At 42.6% G+C, this 21,477-nt stretch overlaps 4 protein-coding genes across 7 annotated transcripts in view; 1 reads left to right on the top strand and 3 right to left on the bottom strand.

Moving 5' to 3' along the window:
* The window catches only part of LOC100522627 (olfactory receptor 10T2-like), a 277,947-nt gene that overhangs the window by 67,037 nt on the left and 189,433 nt on the right, over positions 1-21,477 (bottom strand). The window lies entirely within an intron of this gene.
* The window catches only part of LOC110255358 (olfactory receptor 5P1-like), a 216,506-nt gene that overhangs the window by 81,286 nt on the left and 113,743 nt on the right, over positions 1-21,477 (bottom strand). The gene's annotated exons all lie outside the window — the stretch shown is intronic.
* The window catches only part of OVCH2 (ovochymase 2), a 500,449-nt gene that overhangs the window by 368,581 nt on the left and 110,391 nt on the right, over positions 1-21,477 (bottom strand). The gene's annotated exons all lie outside the window — the stretch shown is intronic.
* On the top strand, positions 9,829-18,350 carry LOC100522451 (olfactory receptor 5P1-like). Its single transcript, XM_084978268.1, has 3 exons — positions 9,829-10,749; positions 14,683-14,772; positions 18,180-18,350. The coding sequence occupies exons 1-3, from the start codon at positions 9,829-9,831 to the stop codon at positions 18,348-18,350; spliced, it is 1,182 nt and encodes a 393-aa protein (XP_084834394.1).

The raw sequence follows: 21,477 nt of genomic DNA, 5'->3' as shown, positions 1-21,477 counted from the left end.
TGGAAAGGAAGAAGTAAAACTATCACTATTTGCAGATGACATGATGCTATACATAAAAAATTCTAGAGATGCTATTAGAGTTCACCAATGAATTTGACAAAGTCAAGGGTGCAAAATTAATACACAGAAATCAACTGCATTTCTATATACTAACAACAAAAAAACAGAAAGAGAAATTAGGAAACAATCCCATTTACCATTGCATCAAAAAGAATAAAATATTTAGGAATAAACCTACCTAAAGAGATAAAAGACCTGTACTCTGAAATCTATAGGATGATGATGAAAGAAATCAAAGATGGCACAAAAAGATGAAAAGACATTCCATGCTCTTGGATTGGAAGAATCAATATCATCAAAATGACTATACTACCCAAGGCAATCTACAGATTCAATGGAATCCCTAACAAAGTACCAAGGATGGTTTTCACAGAAATTGAACAAAATGTTTTAAAGTTTGTTTGGAAGCACAAAAGAGCCAGAATAGCCAAAGTCATACTGAGAAAAAAAAAATGGAGCTGGAGGAATCAGGCTCCCTGGCTTCAGATTATACTACAAAGCAACAGTCATCAAAACTGTATGGTACTAGCACAAAGAAAGGAACACAATACAAAGCCCAGAATTAAACCCATGCACCAACAGTTGACTAATCTATGACAAAGAAGGCAAGAATATACAATGGAGAAAAGACATCCCCTTCAATAAGGGGTGCTGGGAAAATAGGACAGCCACATGTAAAGGAATGAAATTAGAACACTTCCCAACACCATACACAAAAATAAACTCCAAATAGATTAAAGACCTAGATAGAAGACCGGACACTATAAAACTCTTAGAGGAAAATGTAGACCAAACACTCTCTGACATAAACCACAGCAATATCTTCTCAGATCCACTTCCTAGAGTAATGATGATAAAAACAAAAATAAACAAATGGGTATTAATTAAATTTAAAAGTTTCTGCACAGCAAAGGAAACCCTAAACAAAACAGAAAGACAACACACAGTATGGAAGAAAATATTTGCAAACTAAGTGACTGACAAGGGATTAATCCTCACAATACAAAAACACCTTCTATAGCTCAATACCAAAAAAACAACCCTGTCAAAAAATGGGCAGAAGATATAAACAGACAGTCCTCCAAAGAAGACATACAGATGGCCAAAAAACACATGAAAAGATGTTCAGTATCACTCGTTATTCCAGAAATGCAAATCAAAACCATGATGAGGTACACCAGCCAGAATGGTCATCATCAAAAAGTTGGCAAACAATAAATGCTGAAGAGGGTGTGGAGAAAAAGGAACCTTATTACACTGTTGATGGGAATGTAAACTGGTGCAACCACTGTGGAAAACAGTATAGAGATTCCTCAGAAAACTGAAAATAGAATTATCATTTAATCCAGCAATCCCACTCCTGGACATCTGTCCAGAGAAAACCATGACTCAAAAAGGTACATGTACTCCAATGTTCATGCACCACAGTATAGAATAGCCAAGACACGGAAACAGCCTAAATTTCCTTGGACAGAGGAGTGGATAAAGAAGATGTGGTACATACACATAATGTAATATTACTTGACCATTAAAAGGAAAGAAATAACAGCATTTTAGCAACTTGGATGGACCTAGAAATTATCATGCTAAGTGAAGTTAGCTAGACAGTGAGACAACCACATCAATTGCTATCACTTACATGTGGTATCTTAAAAAAGGACACAATGAATTTCTTTGCAGAACAGATACTGACTCACAAATTTTGAAAAACCTATGTTTTCCAAATCAGACGGGTTGGGGGGTGGGGAGATGTGCCTGGGCTTTGGGATGGAAATGGTATAAAATTGGGTTCTGATAACTGTTGTACAACAAAAAAGGAATAAAATTAATTGAGATAATTTTTCAAAATAAAAAATAAAAAAATATAAGCTTCCATCTCAGGAAGTCTGAAAAGGAACAACAAATAAATAAAAAAAAAAGGTAAAAGAAACAAGAAACGTAAAGATACAGGACATATGTCCCATAAAGAAAGAAATCTGTAATTTCATTGAAAATTCAATCAAAGTAAAAAACCAGTAGGAGTAAGAATCAATAAAAAGGTAAAAATATTAATTCTCCAAATAAGAGGTGCAGAAGGGCATAACTATACATTCTGTAGGTATTAAGATGGTTAAAAAATACATAGTAAAACAATTTTATGTCAATAAATGAGGCAAAAAATGAGAAGTAAATATTTCCCAAAAGAGCAAAATTTCATGAGACTGAAAAACATCTCTCATTCTTCAGGCTGGGAAAGGGAACATAGAGTAACTGAGAATCAAAGTTACCAGAAAACATTACTTCCAAGTTTGTGCAACAACAATAAAAAATATGCCATAATGATCTCATTTTTCAGTAATTCTTTTTTTATCAACCATGCACCCAAGCCTGAAATGCTGTTTCAACCTACGACAGGAAATACTCATTTGCTAAACTGTCACCATTTCAGGACAGTGTTCAGGCTCAGAGTAATCTCCGCCACTAATCTCCCCACACAAACAGCAACCAGTCCACAACCAAACCCTACAATCTCTGACCATACCCAGTATCCTTCAATAAGAATCTAAATATCTCAAAAAGCATGCACCTGGGAGTTCCCTCTGTGGCTCAGCAGGTTAGGAATATGAGAGCAGTGGATAGGGCTCCTGTGAGGCACAGGCTTCATCCCAAGCCTGGTTTTGTAGATTAAGGATCTGGCAGCAGCTGTAGCAAAAATTTGCAATACTTTGCTTATGGCAAAAAAAAAAAAAGAAAAGAGACATGTTCTCCATGTCCCTGATCTATCTCTGTTCCCAGTTAGGATCATTTGTGCCTTATTTTAGATTCCACATATAAGCCATATCATATGGTATTTGTCTTTCTCTTTCTGACATACTTCACTTAGTATGAGAATCACTAGTTCCATCCATGCTACTGCACCAGCATTATTCTGTCCTTTTTATAGCTGAGTAGTATTCCTTTGAATATATGTATAACATCTTCCTAATCCATTCCCCTGTCGAAGGACATCAAGGCTGTTTCCATGACTGTGGCCATGGTGAGCAGACTTGTGGTTGCCAAGGAAGAGCAGGTAGGGACTGGGATGGATGGAGAGTCTGGGGTTGGTGGATGAAAAGGGTGACATTTGGAATGGATGGGCAAGAGGGTCCTGCTGTTCAGCACAGGGAACTGGCTATGACTGGGTCAATTTGCTGTACAACAGAAATTGAAGAAAATGTGCAAATCAACTGTAAGTTAATTTTTTTAATTTTAGGAATTTTTTAAAAAGGTATGGACCTTCCCTCCACTATTGAGAGTCACGAGATGATTTTTGGAGAGCCCACCCTCGCTACACTGACCCAATAACCTTGAGTTTGTCAGACTATAGGTAGGTTTCTGGTGGTCTGTGGCTGTTTCAGCTTTAACACTGAGGTTTTATAGACATACAGTTAAGTTGTGAGTCAAAGATTAATCTCAGGGAGATTTAGGATAACAAACATCATAACTGAGGGTTTCCTAAGTCGACTCGAAAAATAAACGTTATTGGAGTCAAGACAGTAAAGGAAACTAGAGGTTAAATTGTCCGTGGAGATACTTAAATGGATAGAAGTTGTCCTTGCTGATGACAAAGGTAGAGATGGAGAGACGATGTGGGATGCAGGAGCGCAAGTCCTCAGGGCATGAGGAATAGCAGGGAGCTCAATGGGGCAGACAGCAGGGGCCGTAGCTGGAATGTCATGAACATCAAAAGTGAAGGATTGGGGACTGAGGAGGAAATAGAATATTTTGCAGAAGGTGACAGGGCTCCTTCCAACTCGGATGAATGTGTCTGGTGAGTGTTGATCAGAGACGACACATCCAGGCACTTTCTCCTATTTGTCTCAAGTTTGAAACACATCACTAACTCTGGATACCTTTTCCAGGTAATTATATCCTACCCCATTTAAATCTCATGACCAGCCTATGAGATACCAATCCTTAACTCCATTGTATGTATCATGAACCTGACTCTCCAAGAGGGTAAACTATTTTCCTGACCTCATATATCTCAAACTGAACTCAGGTCACCTGAATACAAAGGCCACACCTAATATTGCTCAGACTCTTTTTACAGGAAGGATCACTTTTCCAAAAGCCCCCATGGATCAGTGATTTGGGGAAGATCATACAACTAGGACCACTGAAAACATTAAATAAGGAAAACTAAAATACAAAGCATAAATACAACTTTTAAATTATTGAAGCCAATACACCTAAACCGACATTCTCAAAATTTGTAACAGTGCTTAAGAGCTCCTTCCAGTTTCTGTCTTTACTGCATACCAGACTGATGACAAACACTTTGAGAACCAGCACCCGTCCTTGGGACACCCTTTGAGTGACAGGGGACTGTGCTTCATGTCTGCTTCCTGACTCCTGCTACTCCATGGCTTTCCCCACTACCTGATGTCCTCAGTGAAAGGAACTCTTTTGTTTACACAGGTAAAATCAGAGCACAGACAACACTGACACTGGTCCCAAACTCCAGTCAACTTTCTAGTCCAAGAACTCTTTCTCCAAGTCTCTCGACAAAGTGTCCCTAAGGATCTTTGCAAATACACCTTTTGTTAGAACCTGGACCGTCCACTGAAGCCACATTAATGAGCCACAAGTCTACAAGCCATTTCTGCGGAACAAACTCAGGAACCCTCTTCTCACAGGGGAAGCAACAAAAGCCCAGGGGACTTGCCCTGTTCTATGAGAGTCTTCCTTCCCTCCCACCACACACAAACACACGCACCCTCACCCTGGCTGAAGGTCTGTAACTAACTGGGCTCCTGGAGGAAGGGCGACAGTCAGCATTTCACACTCTCAGCAGTTCAGTGCACAGCTACTTGTAAACATAGTGGGAAACATCTGCTCTATTAAGAGCTCTTCAGAATCCACATCAGCAGCTCTGGCTCTGAAAGGTGAGTCCAGTAGTCATGGGTCTTGTTTAAATAATTTAAAATTCGATGGATTCATTGAGAAATTAAAAGGAAACCAAACTCTCTCAACAAATTTCGTTCTTGACCCCTGTGGAACTGTGGCCTCAGCAAGGTTTGTACCACAGAAAAGTCCTTCTGGGCCCAGAAACCAGGCTGCTCAGGAGACCCCAGGGAAGTGTGGACGGTCTCAGCAGCCACAGTCACAGTGAAGCTTGTGTAGCCACAGCCGTGAACAGGAAATCAGAAAGCAATGACCTGGTTTGGATGAGGCACAGAGCCCTGTGTCCCCAGTCATCATCAAAAGGGACCCATCCCCTGAAGGAAAGGCTGGGGGAGAGTTAGAACCCCTGTGCCAGGTGGGGGGGCAAGAATGGGATGTCATGATGCAATGCGCTAGAAAGAACCAGGGTAACCAGTGGAGAGGAAGGGAGGGACCAGAAGCAGGTGTCATATTGTGCACTGACCATGAACACCAGACCCCAGAACTGAGACAGCATCAGGCACGGTACTCCCTGGCATCATTTGGATACTTGAAACAGCTCCTGGCATGTATTGAAAGAAAATTTCTATTATTCTCCTAAAACATTTTAAATCATTGAAAATCTATCAACACTTTATCTTCAAGAAAAATATTACAAAGTTTCTTAGCTCTGATGTGTATGAACAGACACCTCTGAGTATTTTATAGATATCATTTCTCTTAACCTGACAACAATGCTGCATTATAGGGACAATTATTCCCATTTTACAAATGGAAAGACATGTGAATGAGAGAGATTGAAGGGTCAGGGGCATGTGAAAACACTGGCCACTGGGACTCCCAGGATCTGCATCTTCTCTCTCCAGCCTCCGTGATGCTGTCACACAGACAGAAGCCCAGAGTGAAGGCACGGTTGGCCCTGCTGAACTCTGCTTGGGTCAGAGGGCAAAGAGCACACATGCTGCCCAGTATTTGGTCCCATTCCTCAGACCAGAGCTTGTTCATAGGCTGACCGGAGAATGGTGAGGGATCTGAAAGCTATGCCCCAGGTGGAATGCCCAAAGGATCTATGGGGGCTTACTTTTGGAAAAGGGAAGGCAGTAGGTGTGTGCAGGCTCTATTCATATATTTCAGTGTTTTGATGTAGAAAGGAGATGATTTGTGCCATTGAAGTCATGGGGGATGAAGTGCTATGACTAAATAGAAATTTGTCATGATAGAGCTAACACCCTTGGTAGTACGTTAGCCTGTCACTAGAGTAATTTAAGTGGCGTTCATGAAGATTAATCAAACAGATATGACACATTCTTTTTTTTTTTTTTTTTGGTTTCTTAAGGCCACAGCAATGCTCTATCCATGCCACGTTTGAGATCTATGCTGCAGTGCATGGCAATGCCTGATCCCTTAACCAACTGGGCAAGGACAGGCATCAAATCTGCATCCTCATGGATACCAGTTGTGTTTGTTAACCGCTGAGCTATGATGGGAACACTGAGAGATGCTGAAGCTCCATGAATAACATAGTAAGTATCCGAGCATATATTCCACCCAGCATTTCAGTTATCAAGGCTATTAAGAAAGTGGGAAATATTTTAGATACTTTTTAGTGAAACTGTAAATGACTAAAAGTAATATATACAGAAATTTAAAATGTAAATACTATTTGTATATGCCACAAAATTAAAATGAATAAAAATGATTGTTACTGTTAAAAATTTATGCTGAATCTTTCCTTAGGTGTTAATACTACATAAAAAGTTCTGTTTCAATGTGTTCAAATAGGATTTATAAATCTGTAGGAATTGATTATAAATTTATAAATCTGTAGGAATTGATAGCTAGCAGAAGCTAATGTAAAGGACAAACAAAAGTGCGTAAGCGAAAAATTTCAGATCGCTAAAATTAATCTCGTTTTTTTATTTTAAAATATTTGCAAGTCTGTAACATTATGTCCATAATTCTGTTTCTCATTCTGATAAATAGTTTCTTTATAACGCCTACTGAATTTTTAGTATACCCTGAAACTGTTGCTTTGGACTGCAGTAATTACTCTGGGTAGTCCCTTATAATTTATCACATACTCTGACTTATCATATACTCTAATTTATCATATACTCTGTTTGAAAACACAGGAACATTGCCTCTGTCACACAAAATGGCAAAAACTAGAAGCGGTGCTAATCTCTTTAGTGAAACTGTAACCAAGAACTCACCAAAACCGTGAACACGGGGCACAATGGTTGTGTATTTTCACCATGACAACTCATGGGGATTCACTCACGTTAGAGCATGGAATGCAATTCTTAAAATACCTAGCAAAGGGATTATTTTTAAAATATACCACGGAATTCCCATGGTGGTGCAGTGGGGGGCTAAGAATCTGGCAGCAGTGGCTTGGGTGGTGGTGGAGGTCCAGGTTTGACCCCCAGCCTGGTGCAGTCAGTTAAAAAATCTGGTGGTGCTGCTGCTGTAGCCTGGGTCACAGCTGTGGCTCAGATTCAGTCCCTGGCCTGGGAACCTCCATTTGCCATGGGTGCAGCCATTAAAAAAAGTCATATTTTTGGAATGTTCTTCTCCATATCCCTTATCCTTTTTGTGGGATTAATCATTCTGATTAGCAAAAAGTTGTGAACAGTTGCATGCCCAAAATTAGTGGGTGATTAACATCCAGGGACTCAATGCATTATCACGAAGATCTCGGAAAATGTGCTTGTGGGGAATCGTGTGATAAATTTCTTATTGAAATGTAAAGAAAAATAGCTATATTAAAATATTATCTACAATGTTATAAAAGCTCAATTAAAATAGATAAAAGGGGAAACTTCAAAAAATAAATGCCAAACTTCTAATACTTGACTCATGTGTCTGTAGCCAGACTTGAGAGGAATATTTTGAATTTTCCACCATATTTACTTACATGAATATACAATTTTTCATTCCAAACAACCTAAGCCATTAATTTACTCATCCTGCAATTATGCAATTTCCATACACTAATGAAAAGTTCACCATCTTTCTCCTCTGAAAGACCTGGATTCTCTGGACAGGGAAGCTAAATTGTTTTCATTTTGTGTTCCCCACAGCATCCTTATCACACTAATCAGAAACAAAATGACCTCATAAGCCTTCTCAGCATATTTTATATCCAAACACAGGTTATGTCTTACACAGGGACAGAACACACACTGACAGAGGAGAGTGCTTATAAATTGGGGACAGTGTACTGTTAACAACCAAAAAACACACAAAATGAAACACAACCTAGTGCAAAGAATGGGAATCTAGGCATCTTCAAGGCACGATATCAAGCCACGGGAAAGTGTTCTGCTAACCCTTGGAAGTCAGAGAAGACTTTGGAGAGAGAGGACCTTGAACAAGGAGTGGAGGTCACCCAGAGTACTGAGAGGATGGGAGCTCTTCAAGGGGGAGAAAAAGCAGCGAAGGCCAAAGAGCAGAGCGCATGGGGGAACTCGTGTACATGGGGGCACTGTAAATAGCTCAGGAAGGTTGGGTCAGTGCAGGGGTAGGATGGGACCATCCCAAGGGACAAGCAACGTGTCACAGGCAGGAGGGACCTCAGAATGTGTGCACTGTGCTGCACTCAACAGGTTAGGCTGGAGAAAGTGCTGAAAGTTATAAAACAAGCTCCTCAGTATCACCTGCTCTTTTTTGTTTATTTATTTCTTTAATTCATTTGTCTTTTTACAGTCCCACCCACGGCACATGGAGATTCCCAAGCTAGGGGTCCAATCAGAGCTCTAGCCACCAGCCCGTGTAGCAGCCACAGCCATGCCAGATCGTTAATCCACTGAGCATTGCCCGGGATCAAACCAGCAACTTCATGGTGCTTAGTCAGATTCATTTCCACTGCACCACAGCAGGAACTACTCACTTGCTCTTTAATTTGGGGATGGACCACTTTGGGAGATTTACTGCATATTTTAAGGCATAAGAATCATGCAGGGAGGCAAAGAGACAAACTAAAGTGGAATAATGACCAGGGCTTCAATTAAAGAAAGCATATCTGGAATGGAACTGTTACCATGTAATGAAATTGGGAGATAAACTGCAGATAATGCCAATGGGATTTATTAGATGTGGTTCACTAGAGGAAGAAGGCTTAGATCACGCCCACGTTTCAGACACAAGAGATTGGGTGGATTTGGTGTCACTCCACAGATACAGCACATGGGAAGAGTGATCCAAGGAAAGGATGGTTTGATATTTGGGGGCATTTGTGGGATTTGCATCTGGAGACTTCCAGAAGGAAAGTGAAACAATAGATCTGGACCTGGTGAGAGAGATTTGCCTAGAAGGTAAGGTTGGAGTGGTGTTTTAAAATAGATATTATTCAGGAGTTCCTGCCATGGTGCAGTGGTTAACGAATCTGACTAGGAACCATGAGGTTGCGGGTTCGGTCCCTGCCCTTGCTCAGTGGGTTAATGATCCGGCGTTGCCATGAGCTGTGGTGTAGGTTGCAGATGCCACTCAGATCTGGCATTGCTGTGGCTCAGGTGTAGGCCGGTGGCTACAGCTCCGATTTGACCCCTAGCCTGGGACCCTCCATATGCCACAGGAGCGGCCCAAGAAATAGCTAAAAAGACAGAAAAAAAATAGATAATATTCAACGAATACAATACAATAGAGATCAAGATGAGTGCAGCTGACTCATAATTTTTTGATGCAACAAAGAGAAATGAAACAAAACCATCTAGATCATCATAATTTACAGGCTGGACAGGGAACAAACAACTGTGAACAAGTATAAGGAATGACCAAGGACAACTGGAAATGTACAGAATGACACTATTTTTAATAAAGGAATATTCCCATTTCCCTCAACAGGAACAACCCACAGGAGAGATGGAGGCTGGAAACCACAGCAGTGTGACAGAGTTCATCCTTTTGGGGCTCACGGAGGATCCTGTGCTTGGTGTCATCTGCTTTGTGATATTTCTAGGCATCTATGTTGTCACCTTAGTAGGCAATGTCAGCATAATTCTTTTAATAAAAAGCTGTCCCCAGCTTCACACCCCCATGTACCTCTTCCTTGGCCATTTGGCTTCTGTAGACAGTGGATTTTCCACATCAGTCACACCAGTGATGCTTATAGGCTTCCTTAGACATGGAGTGGCCATCACAACCACTGGCTGTGAGGCCCAGCTCTTTTCGGTGATCCTGTTTGGGACAACTGATTGCTTCCTCTTGGCTGCCATGGCCTATGACCGCTATGTGGCCATCAGCTTGCCCCTGGTCTATTCCACCCACATGTCCCCAAGAGTCTGTGTCCTCTTACTGGGGGCTTCCTATCTGGGTGGGTGTGTGAATGCTTGGACATTTACTAGTTGCTTGTTGAGTCTGTCTTTCTGTGGACCAAATCAGATAGACCACTATTTCTCTGATTTCACCTCTTTGGTGAAACTTTCCTGCTCAGATGTCTCTGTTGTTGAAATTCTCCCTTCCATCTCCTCTGGGTCCATCCTTGGGATCACAGGAATGGTCATAGTTCTCTCTTACATCTGCATCCTCATCACTGTCCTGAAGATGCCCTCCACTGAAGGAAGACACAAGGCCTTCTCCACCTGCACCTCCCATCTCACGGCCGTTACGCTCTACTACGGAACTATTACCTTCATTTATGTGATGCCCAAGTCCAGCTACTCCACTGACCAGAACAAGGTGGTCTCTGTGTTCTACAGTGTGGTGATCCCCATGCTGAACCCCCTCATCTACAGCCTCCGGAACAGAGATGTAAAGGAGGCCCTGAGGAAGACCACTCTCAGAGTATCTCAGTAGGACTCTTTCTTAGCCTTTCAAGTGACCTGTAAACTGTTCTTCTTTTTTGCTTCATTCTACCAGTATCACACTACTGTGGGCTACCAAATGCTGCAGGCTGAGTCCTTAAAGTGAAATCACACTTCTAACCCTCTCGCTCATACTCCTGTAAACTGTTTGGGACACATGTTACAAACAGAAATAATGATAGCAATAATTGTCACCATCGTGTATCAACACCTGTGGGTGCCTAGGACTTTTTCTTTCATTTCTTTAGCAAACAATAGTGTGTAGCCAACCCTGCTCTAAGCACAATGGGATAGGAACTGGTTGCTTTCTCCCCAAAATCCGAAGAAGTCGTACTACCACTTCTCTTTTGCTCCTGAATCACCTGGGGGCACACAGACATGTAGATATCCAAAATCAGGCAGCTAGGAAGCTGGGGGAACAAGGTCTGAATCCAGAATGTCTGGGTCCAAACCACAAGGCCTCTTCATTTAGTTTTCACAGCAACCTCATGATGCTGGTATTATTAATTCACCTCCATTCACAGATGAGATTACTGCAAGAGTCTTGGAGAGCCAATAGTCTGTCTGGAGGCCGATGGACTCAAGTCCTCTGATTCCCTGCTCTTGCTCTACACTATAAGACTCGGTCAGGCCAATGACTTCAGCCCCGTTACTGATCTAGTGGATGTGACCAGGAGAAGCAAGCCTAAACTGTCCCTGTGGCTTTGTCTTTGGAACAAACTCTTCCCCCAACAAGGTCGAGGATGTCAAGAGCCCAAAACAAGGGTGAGAATGGGAAAACGGGATTGATTCCCATCCACAGGAAATCAGATCTGGACTCCACAATCATATGAATTGCCTGAAATCATATCCAAATTTAAGCACACGTTAAAAGTAAACTCATTTTTGGTGTAATTGCAACTTCCTTATTTGTAGAGATTAAAAAGTGGATCTTTTCATTCTAAGCATTGTAATTTTATTAATTTATTTTTTATTGTTATTTCCCCCAACACACTTTTTTTTCCCACTGTACAGTATGGGAACCCAGCTCCACATCCACGTATACGTACATTGTTTCTCCCATTGTCGTGCTGCATTTTAAGTAAATTAATGTCTTAACTCAACCATCGTTCCATAAGCTAGATTTATAAAGAAATCAATATACACACAAAAACCAGAACCATAGTCAAAGATTGTACTAAATGTATTTCTGGCATTGCAATAGTCCCTTTTTGTATCATCACCATAGACTTGAATCGTGAGGACACAGTTTTTGCAGTATTAGAACTCTTAACAAAGGCAACTTTAAGCATGTGAAAACAAGACTTAGATCATAAAAGTTCTTCTCTCAGCATAGTGCAGTGAGAGAAGTGAGGCATGAAAAACACACTGTGAAATGTAACAAAATGGAAAATATTTATAATCTACTACCAAATAAAAAGTAGAGTATATATCATATTATTGCAAAATTGAAGTCGAACATATATAACAAACATGAAAAAGCACGACAGACAATTTAATGCACAGGAAATGATTCAATAGAGGGCAATGGAGCCATTATTCTCCATTCACAACATTATTTACAGAATCTGGGTGGTATGTTTGCCCCTTGTACCAACCTACTGGAAAACAAACCATCCTAAACATCTGAACATCAACTTGATGCTCTCTTTTAATACAACTGGGACACTAACTGCATGGAGGTATGGCCAGAACTCACAGGCTTCAGAGCGCCATTCCAAAACACTGCCCTCCCTTCAGACATGCATGCAAGTAAGGATTCCCCAGGGACCCACACTTCTGCCCAACATGGCTACAAAGTCAGGGCTTCCAATAACCTTCTCCCAGGTTTGAAAATTTGCTAGAATGGCTCACAGAACTCAAAGAAATATTCACTTACACTTACCAGTTTATCACAAGAGATGTTGTAAAAGACAAATGAGCAGCCACATGCAGAGACACACAGCACCAGGTCTGGGGGCTTCCTAGGGCAGGAGCTTCTATCACCATGAAGCTGGAGAGCACCACCCTCCTGGTACATGGATCTGCTCACCGACCTGGACCCTCTCCTCTCCATAGCTTAGCATTTGTATGGAGGATAGGGATCAATATTTAGTCAGTTTCAAGCTCCACCATTCTCCCTGAAGAATCGGAAGTGGAAATAAAGGTACAAACTTGTAATCACGGTTTGCCATTTTTGATGCACAGACCCCGGCTTGAAGCTGTCCTGGATCCTACCAAGAGCTCTCAGAACAGAAGACACCCAAGAAATTCTAAAGGATTTAGGAGTCCTGTATCAGCAACCATGGTCCAAGACCAAATAATAGAATAAGGGGTGAGGAGCATCTACTACTCCTGTCATCCAGGGAATTACAAGGGTTATAGGAGCCCTCTGTCAGAGAACAAAGATGTATTTACATTGTGTAAAAGCTCACTAACTAATGTGCTGTTATGGACCCCGCACAGCAAAATGATCATCAAAGAACAAATCTATTGGAACAGTACTAGAATCCCATTCGGTCATTAATAACTACTCAATCCATCACCATGTCACATGAATGTGTCCTCCAAGATGAAGCTATTCCAGTTGGCAGGCTTCCAGTTGACCTTGTCAGCTTCTAAAGGCAGGAATGGTCTTGGCAACACATGACTTCGTGCTTTCATGCAAATGATAGAATTGAGCCAAGAGACAGAATCATCACTTGCTTTGAGCCTCTTTCCAGATGTCACTCCAACACTGGATTTGTGGCACACAGCACTGGTGACTGTCCTGTAAAATTTCCAGGTGCATCCTGACTCCCATGACTTCCTGGAACTTAGGTATGGGAACTCTGCGTTCTGAATACCAAGACTAGCTTTCTCTGGATGTGGGGACCCATAACTCAGAGGTCAGAGTCTTCCCAGATCTCCTGTGTCTCACCTCAGGTCCATTTGAACATCAATAATGGAGAGTTGATTCAAGTCAAAGATCAGTGACAGACATTAATGCCCAAATCTGTTCAGACTGACATCTACCCCTTGGCACGTTCATGAGTAATTCAGGCAGAAGGTGGAACAGGGGCCTCAAACACTGATCATTCCTGCCAGTGTGAACTCAAAGCCCAAGATGAATATTTGATCAGTTCCTTTATGTACTGTTACCCACGGATGTGGGACAGTCATCCATCTATTAATTTAAAAAGGACTGGTGGAGACTTTTTGAAATTCTAGGAACCACTAGGCAATGGATTTATGTTGATAAATGGAACAGAGATATACTGAGGAAAAGAACTGAGTTTCCAAGCAGTTCTATTTTGGTGGGGAAACTCTAGGGAATTTAAACAATATAAACACAGAACGTATAGGTGTTGGAAGAGACAAGTGAACTGGGTTGATATGACTTATAAAGGGTAACTCTGGTGGTGTTGGTGGATTTTCCATAAAGAGTGTGACCGAGGAAGGCCACCTGGAGGATGTGACAGTTGAGTAGAAAGTTGAAAGGTAAGAATGACCCATCAATATGGAGAGTGCGGGTGGGGAGGGGGTGCTAAACAGACAACTGCAAGGGCAAGGACCCTGATATTCTCCAAAAATAAAGAGACCATGGGAAACCAGGAGGAGAGGTGTACACAGAAAGGATTGATTATGGGGAGGAGCTTCATCAGCCATGTAACAGTGAATTTTACTCCAAAAAGTATGAGAATACACCAAATGGTTTCAAAATAGTTCTAACCTAATCTAATATTTTTTAAGACCTCTGGTTGTTATATGGAAAATGGATTATGAAAAGTTAGAGGAGTCTCTGACATAAACCATACAAATGTTTTCTTAGGTCAGGCACCCAAGGCATTAGCAATAAAAATAACAACAAACAAATGGGACCTAATCAAACTCACTAGTTTTGCCCAGCAAATGAAAACATAAAATACCAAAAAGACCACCTATGGAATTGGAGAAAATAATTGCAAATGATGCAACTGACAAGGGCTTCATCTCCAAGATATACAAACAACTCAACAACAACAACAACAACAACAAAAAACAAGCAATCCAATTGAAAAATAGGCAGAAGACCTAAATAGACATTTCTCCAAAGCAGACTCACAGATTCCCAGTAGGCACATGCAAACATGCTCAACATCACTAATTATTAGAGAAATAAAAAACTGCAGTGAGGTACCACCTCATACCAGTCAGAATAGCCATCAGTAATGAGTCTACAAAAAACAAATACCGGAGAGGTTATGGAGAAAAGGAAGCCATCCCACACTTCCGGTGAGAATGTAAATTGCGACAACCACTACGGAAAACAGTAAGGAGGTTCCTCAGAAAGCTAAATCTACAACTATAATATGACCCAGCAACAGAACTATGCTCAATAGCCAAGACTTGGGAATAGCCTAAATAGCTATTGACAGACGAATGGATTAAAAAGACAGGGTATAGGAGTTCCCGTCGTGGCTCAGTGGTTAACGAATCCGACTAAGAACCATGAGGTTGCGGGTTCAATCCCTGGCATTGCTCAGTGGATGAAGGATCCGGCGTTGCTGTGAGCTGTGGTGTAGGTTGCAGACACAGCTCAGATCCTGCATTGCTGTGGCTGTGGTGTAGGCTGGCGGCTACAGCTCCAATTCGACCCCTAGCCTGGGAACCTCCATATGCCGTGGGAGCAGCCCAAGAAATGGCCAAAAGACAAAAAAAAAATTTTAAAAAAGAAGACAGGGTATATATACACAATGGAAAACTACTCAGACATAAAAAAGAACAAAATGATGCCATTTGCAGCAACACGGATGCAACTAGAGATTGTCATACTGAGAGAAGCAAGTCAGAGAGACAAGTACAATATATTACTTACATGTGGAATTTAAAATATGGCACAATGAACCTATTTACAAAGCAGACATAGAGAACAGACTTGTTGGTGGCAAGGGGAAGGGAAAGGGGGAAGGGTGAGCAGGGAATTTGGAGTTGGTAGATGCTAACTATTACATTTAGAATGGATGCACAATGAGGTCCTACTGTGCAACGCAGGGAATTAAATCCAGTCTCTTGGGATAGATAGACCATAATGGGAGATAATATAAGAAAAAGAAGGTATATACATGTATGACTGGGTCAGTATGCTGTACAGCAGGAATTGGTAAAACATTGTAAATCAAACATACTTAAGCAAAAAAAAAAAAAGAAAATTTTAAATAAAATTTAAAAATTATTTTTTAAAATGTAGTGACGTAAAGAGTCAAAGTGTAAGATGGTGGTGCTCTCAGCTATGGCAGTTGCTCTGTAGTTAGAGAGATATTCACCTACTCAAGATACAGTTCAGGTAAGGGCCACACGTGCCGAAGGATTATTGTGGGATATTAAAAATAAAAGAAGAAATTGAGGAGACCTCAGAAATTTTGGCATTAGATTATTCAGTGAAAGTGAATAGGATGTTGGGTATTAGCTGAAGAAAAGGGATACACAGATTATCTATGTCTGCATAAGAAGTCACTCAAACAACCTATTGCCTTTGGAATGGATTAGCAATGAGATCCTGCTGTGTAGCACTGGGAACTATGTCTAGTCACTTACAATGGTGTTGCAGAAACTGCAAAAACCGTGGCAATGGAAGGAAACAAACAGCACTCAGAGATATGGAAAAGCAAGGTTTATTCAGCACCTGTGTGGGCTCAGAGGAGTCACCTCCAGAGTCTGGGCACCAGGTCTTTGTTCTTAGTAACTTTTATACACTATGAGATCTAGATTTTCCCATGTAAGCATCCCAGACCTCCCCCATCCCCAAGCAGACAGTGTTCCTCCCTAAGAAACTGAGCAAGCAAGGTTACAGGGGCGGAACTGATAAGCAATGCTGGGTACATGATTAGCAGGGCTGCTGGCTTGGACAGAGAGCACACAGTTGTTACATTATTACAAGAAGGGTGGCATAGTGATGAGCACAGCTGGAAAGGCTTGCAGCTGCCTTCTTAGCCAAGGGGGGGAGGGTTGTTCTTTAGTTAAAACTCCATTTCACTCCCCCCTCTTGATGTTCAGGGTGTGTCTGCACCCTTTACAGATCATCATCAGTCATAACTCTTTGGTAGCCTCTGATAAGTAGCAGGTGGGAGGCTGTTTTTCCTTCAACCATGGTTTTTATAAAACCTTTTATAATATTTATCAGGAGAGGTACAAGGCAGGGAACAAATAGGCACCCTGCAAGTATAACCATGATTATTCCAACCATTGTCTTTAATTCCTCCCAACCAAGAGAACCATTTACCAAAGAGACGGTCTGCATCCCATCCTTTCCAAGCTTGTACAGGTACATGGGCAAGTTTAGTCATGCAGTCAGCAATTTCTTCTACCACCTTTCCGGTGTCATCTATTTGTAGACAGCAATTACTTAAGTTAAATTTTCCACAAACCCCTCCTTCAGAAGCAAGTAAATAATCCAAGGCCAAGCGATTTTGGTGGATTGCACTGTGTATTTTAGTTTGTTGTTGGGCCAATATAGTCAAGGCCCTTGCAGTGTCATTTGTTATAAGTTCCAAAACCACCTGTAGTCTGATGATGCGGTTCAGCATATAGACAGGGGTGCGATATTCCCAAGAGCCATCCTCTGCCCAGGTGGCAGGCCCATAATATTGAATTATTCTTTCTGGGGGCCATTCATCATCTTTCCACTCTCCAATTTGGAGAGCCCTCTGGTCTCTCTTGGCACCCTGTGCCCTATATATAGGAACTCCCAGTTGCTCCCCTAGTGACAGCGGGAGCAGGAAGAAGGAAGGTCTGATTGTTCCCAGTACACATGCCCCAGCCCAATTGGGGGGGGGGAGAATGGAATGGGCCATTTTTCCACAAATCCAATATAATCCCTTTGGTGCCCACCATTGGATATTAGCAGTGATATCTTCCCATGCCTGTCAGAGGTGGGAAAAATTGGACAGGGGATTAGGCTTGGGCTCTGAGAGGTTGGAGGATGACCACCATTGAGTATTTTGGGCAGTCAGATTATACCTTAGGCCTAAACATGTTAGGCTTCCAACTGAAACATTAAACCGTCCTCCCCGCCTCACAAGACAATTTCTCACTATAATAGCAGTTCTGAGGAGCTATACCCCATTGGTGAGTTGGGGGTATGCAGTCTCATTATGAGGCTCTAATGGGTCCCGTTCTCTGGCTTGCCAAGGCCAGTGGTCTCCTGTGTTCATTCCCCCACATATGTAACAAGAGGAGACCTTGAGAGTTTGTGCAATAGTTTCTGCCAGGGCTAAGAACAAGTTCTTGGTTGTGGCTGGAATGGGAGGTGGGGTGTTTTTTTATCTCTTCATAAAAGGAATGAAAGACCCTGTGAGAGGCAGATTGGAGCACAAACATGATTCTCTGAAATGTAGCACAGCTCCAGGGTCTAGGCCTCTTCCGTCAATGCAAATGCTTATTTTGAAACCCTCCTTCCATTTGGGTTCACAGGCAGCTGATTCCTTAAGCTTCAGCTGTGCATTGACCGACCAGCTTCCAGTGTGGTCAGGGCAGGGCTTTGAGATCGTTGTCTCCTTCTCTGTATTGTCAGGCAAAGAGGTCTTTCTGGATCAAGGGCAGTCTCCCACTCTCCACAGTCGTCAGCTGGGCCAGCCAGTTTAACTCTGGAATGATGGATCCAAGCATATAGTCCTGTTTCTTTAAGAGCAGTGGGAGTGGCTAGAATTACAGCATAGGGGCCCTTCCATACCGGCCTCAAAGAATCCTTTTTCCAATCCTTTATCCACACCTGGTCCCCCCACCTTGTGGGGGTGTACTGTTATACCTAAGGGCACAGGTATTCTGTCTGTGACCCATTTATGTATCTGAGAAATAGTGAGCCCCAGTCCTTATAATTGTTTATGTAATTCCAAGTCTCCCAACTCCCCAGTGTTTGCTTTTAAACTGATTAGTGGAGGTGGCCTCCCATATAAGATTTCAAATGGTGAGAATCCTATTCCCGCTCGGGGTGAGCATCTCACTTTTAGGAGGGCCACCAGCAACATGTCTACCCAGGGCAAGCCAGTTTCCTGACATAACTTTGCCAGGGTCTGTTTAAGGGTTTGGTTCATGCATTCTACTTTCCCTGAACTTTGAGGGCGATAAGCAGAATGTAGTTTCCATTGGATCTGTAAAGCTTTTGCCACCTGTTGTACTGTTTCGGCCACAAATGCCAGTCCATTATCTGACCTGATGGTCAGAGGCATTCCATATCTGGGAATAATGTCTCTCAGGAGTGCCTTGGTTACTTCCCTTGCCTTTTCAGTTCGGGTAGGGAAGGCCTCTACCCAATCTGAAAAAGTACAGATAAAAACTAGTAAATATTTGTACCCCTTACTAGGGGTGACCCTTACTAGGGAAGTCCACTTCCATATCCTCAAATGGGGACAGACCACAGTGTTGTGCCCCAGCTGGTCTGTGGGGCACCTGGCGGGCATTATTCTGCAAACAGGTTATGCATCTTTGGGAGAAAAAGGAGCAGAGTGCAGGAAGACGAGCAATGAGATAGTACCGGCCCAGTAGGGTCTCTAAGGCAGTTTTGCCCATGTGGGTTAGCTCATGTTCTTGGTGGACTAGTTTGTAGGCCAGCTGTTTTGGAACATAAACTCGGTTGTCCCGTGTGACCCACCACCCCGTCTTAGTTTTAGTTCCTCCTTTTTTCCTTATTCATTTTTTTTTTTTCCTCTGGAGAATATCTGGAGACAGCTGGCACTTCTGGGGCCAGCAAGACCTTAGGTTTGTCTGGCTGTTGTCCCCAGGCTGCCTGTCTGGCAGCTGCATCAACACTACGGTTTCCTTTTGTCACTGGGTCATCTCCCTTTTGGTGGCCTTTACAGTGGTTAACTGCAACTTCTTTAGGTTCCCATACTGCCTCTAGGAGCTTTAAGATTTCAGCCTGGTTTTTAATCCCTTTTCCTTTGGCAGTGAGGAGTCTTCTTTCTTTATATAAGGCTCCGTGAACATGCAAAGTTGCAAAGACATATCGTGAGTCAGTATAGATATTAACTCACTGGTCTCAACTGAGTTCCAGTGCTCTGATTAAGGCCCATAATTCTGCTCTCTGTGCTGACTAGCCTTGAGGAAGCACCTCTGCTTCTATCACTTTTAAGTCAGATACCACAGCATATCCTGCCATCCTTTTTCTATCCTCCAAAAAGCTGCTGCCATCAGTATATAAACCAGGTCAGGATTTTGGAGTGGTTTATCAGTCAAGTCAGGCCTGCTGGAAAGCACCTCATCTAGTACCTCCAGGCAGTTATGGTCTGGGGACCCCACTTCATCTGGCAGAAAAGTAGCTGGGTTCAGAGTTCGTACAACCTCCAGTTTTACCCATGGATTTTCACATAGTAACCCTTGATAAATTGAGTCATTCGTGCATGTGTGAGCCAATGGTGGCCCCTGGTATCCATTAGGCTTTACAACTGAGTGTGGGACTTTAACATTGAGGTTTTGTCCCAGAGTCAACTTGTCAGCCTCTCTCACCAACAAGGTGGTAGCTGCCAGCGCTCAGAGACAGGGAGGCCATCCAGCTGCAACTGAGTCAATTTGTTTAGACAGATATGCCACTGGCCTCTGCAAAGGCCCAAATTCTTGAGTTAAGACTCCCAAAGCCATTCCATTTTTCTCATGAACAAAAAGGTTAAATCCTCTGGTTACATCAGGAAGTCCCAAGGCTGGAGCCTCAGTGAGTTTGGTTTTGATTGTCTGAAATGCTGTCTCCTGGCTTGGTCCCCATTCAAGGGGAGCCTTTTCTTCCCCTTTTAGAGCCTCATACAGAGGCCTGGCCAGATCTGAAAACCCGGGGATCCATATCCAGCAGAATCCTGCTGCCCCTTAGGAACTCACGAACATTCCGGCGGGTGGTAGGGACAGGAATGGCACAAACTGCCTTTCTTTCAGTGCCCAGCATTCGTTGGCCCTGCATGATGTTAAAGCCCAGATACTTGACTTGTTTTTTACAGATTTGTGCCTTTTTCTTTGATACCTGATACCATGCCTCCGTCAGAAGGGAAAGGAGAGCTCTTGTTTCCTCTAGGCACTGAGCCTCCGTGGTGCCAGCCAGTAAGAGGTTGTCAACATATTGTAGTAAAACACAGCTCAATTTTTGTCCAGGAAATTCAGCCATGTCAGCGGCTAGGGTTAGGGACGGCCAGGTGTAATGTGACTTTTGCTTCATTTATGGCTCTCAGGTCCTGAACTGGGCAGTAGTCTTGTGTTCCCGGTTTTTTTACGAGCAGTAAAGGGGTGTTCCAAGGGGACTGACATTTATTAACAGTCCATGCTGAAGCAGCCTATCCAGGTGAACCTGGATTCCCAGTCGAGCTTCTCTGGAAATTGAGTATTGTCGTAGCTTTACCCCCTGAGCTTCAGGTTTTAGATCAATCAAGACAGGAGCATGGCATTTTGCCAGTCCTGGTGGATTTCCTTCAGCCCAAACCAATGGGTATTTAGTCTCTAGTTCTGGGGAAATGTCCCCATCTCTGAAGGGGAAGAGTACAAGCACCATTCCTCTTCCCTTTTTACAGCAAGAGCCATGATTAAAGGAGAGGGGGGTTCTGTCAATTTGAGTTGGGCTGATCCATCAGTAGAAAAGGAAATTTGTGCCTCCATTTTAGCCAGCAGGTCTCTTCCCATCAGGGGGACTGGGCAGTCAGGCAGGTAAAGAAATTCATGTCTTACTTCATGGCCTCCTAACCAACATCGTTGAGGACCACAGAAGGGCCTGTGGGTTTGGTTACCTGTGGCCCCA

This window comes from Sus scrofa, chromosome 9 (genome assembly GCF_054392235.1).
Source record: "Sus scrofa isolate SSC_HxYL_T2T_F1_AM1 chromosome 9, Sscrofa_HxYL_maternal_Yorkshire_Landrace_v2.0, whole genome shotgun sequence".
Taxonomy (NCBI): domain Eukaryota; kingdom Metazoa; phylum Chordata; class Mammalia; order Artiodactyla; family Suidae; genus Sus; species Sus scrofa.
The sequence above is the reverse complement of the archived record's forward strand: the minus strand, read 5'-3'. Positions and strand labels throughout refer to the sequence as shown.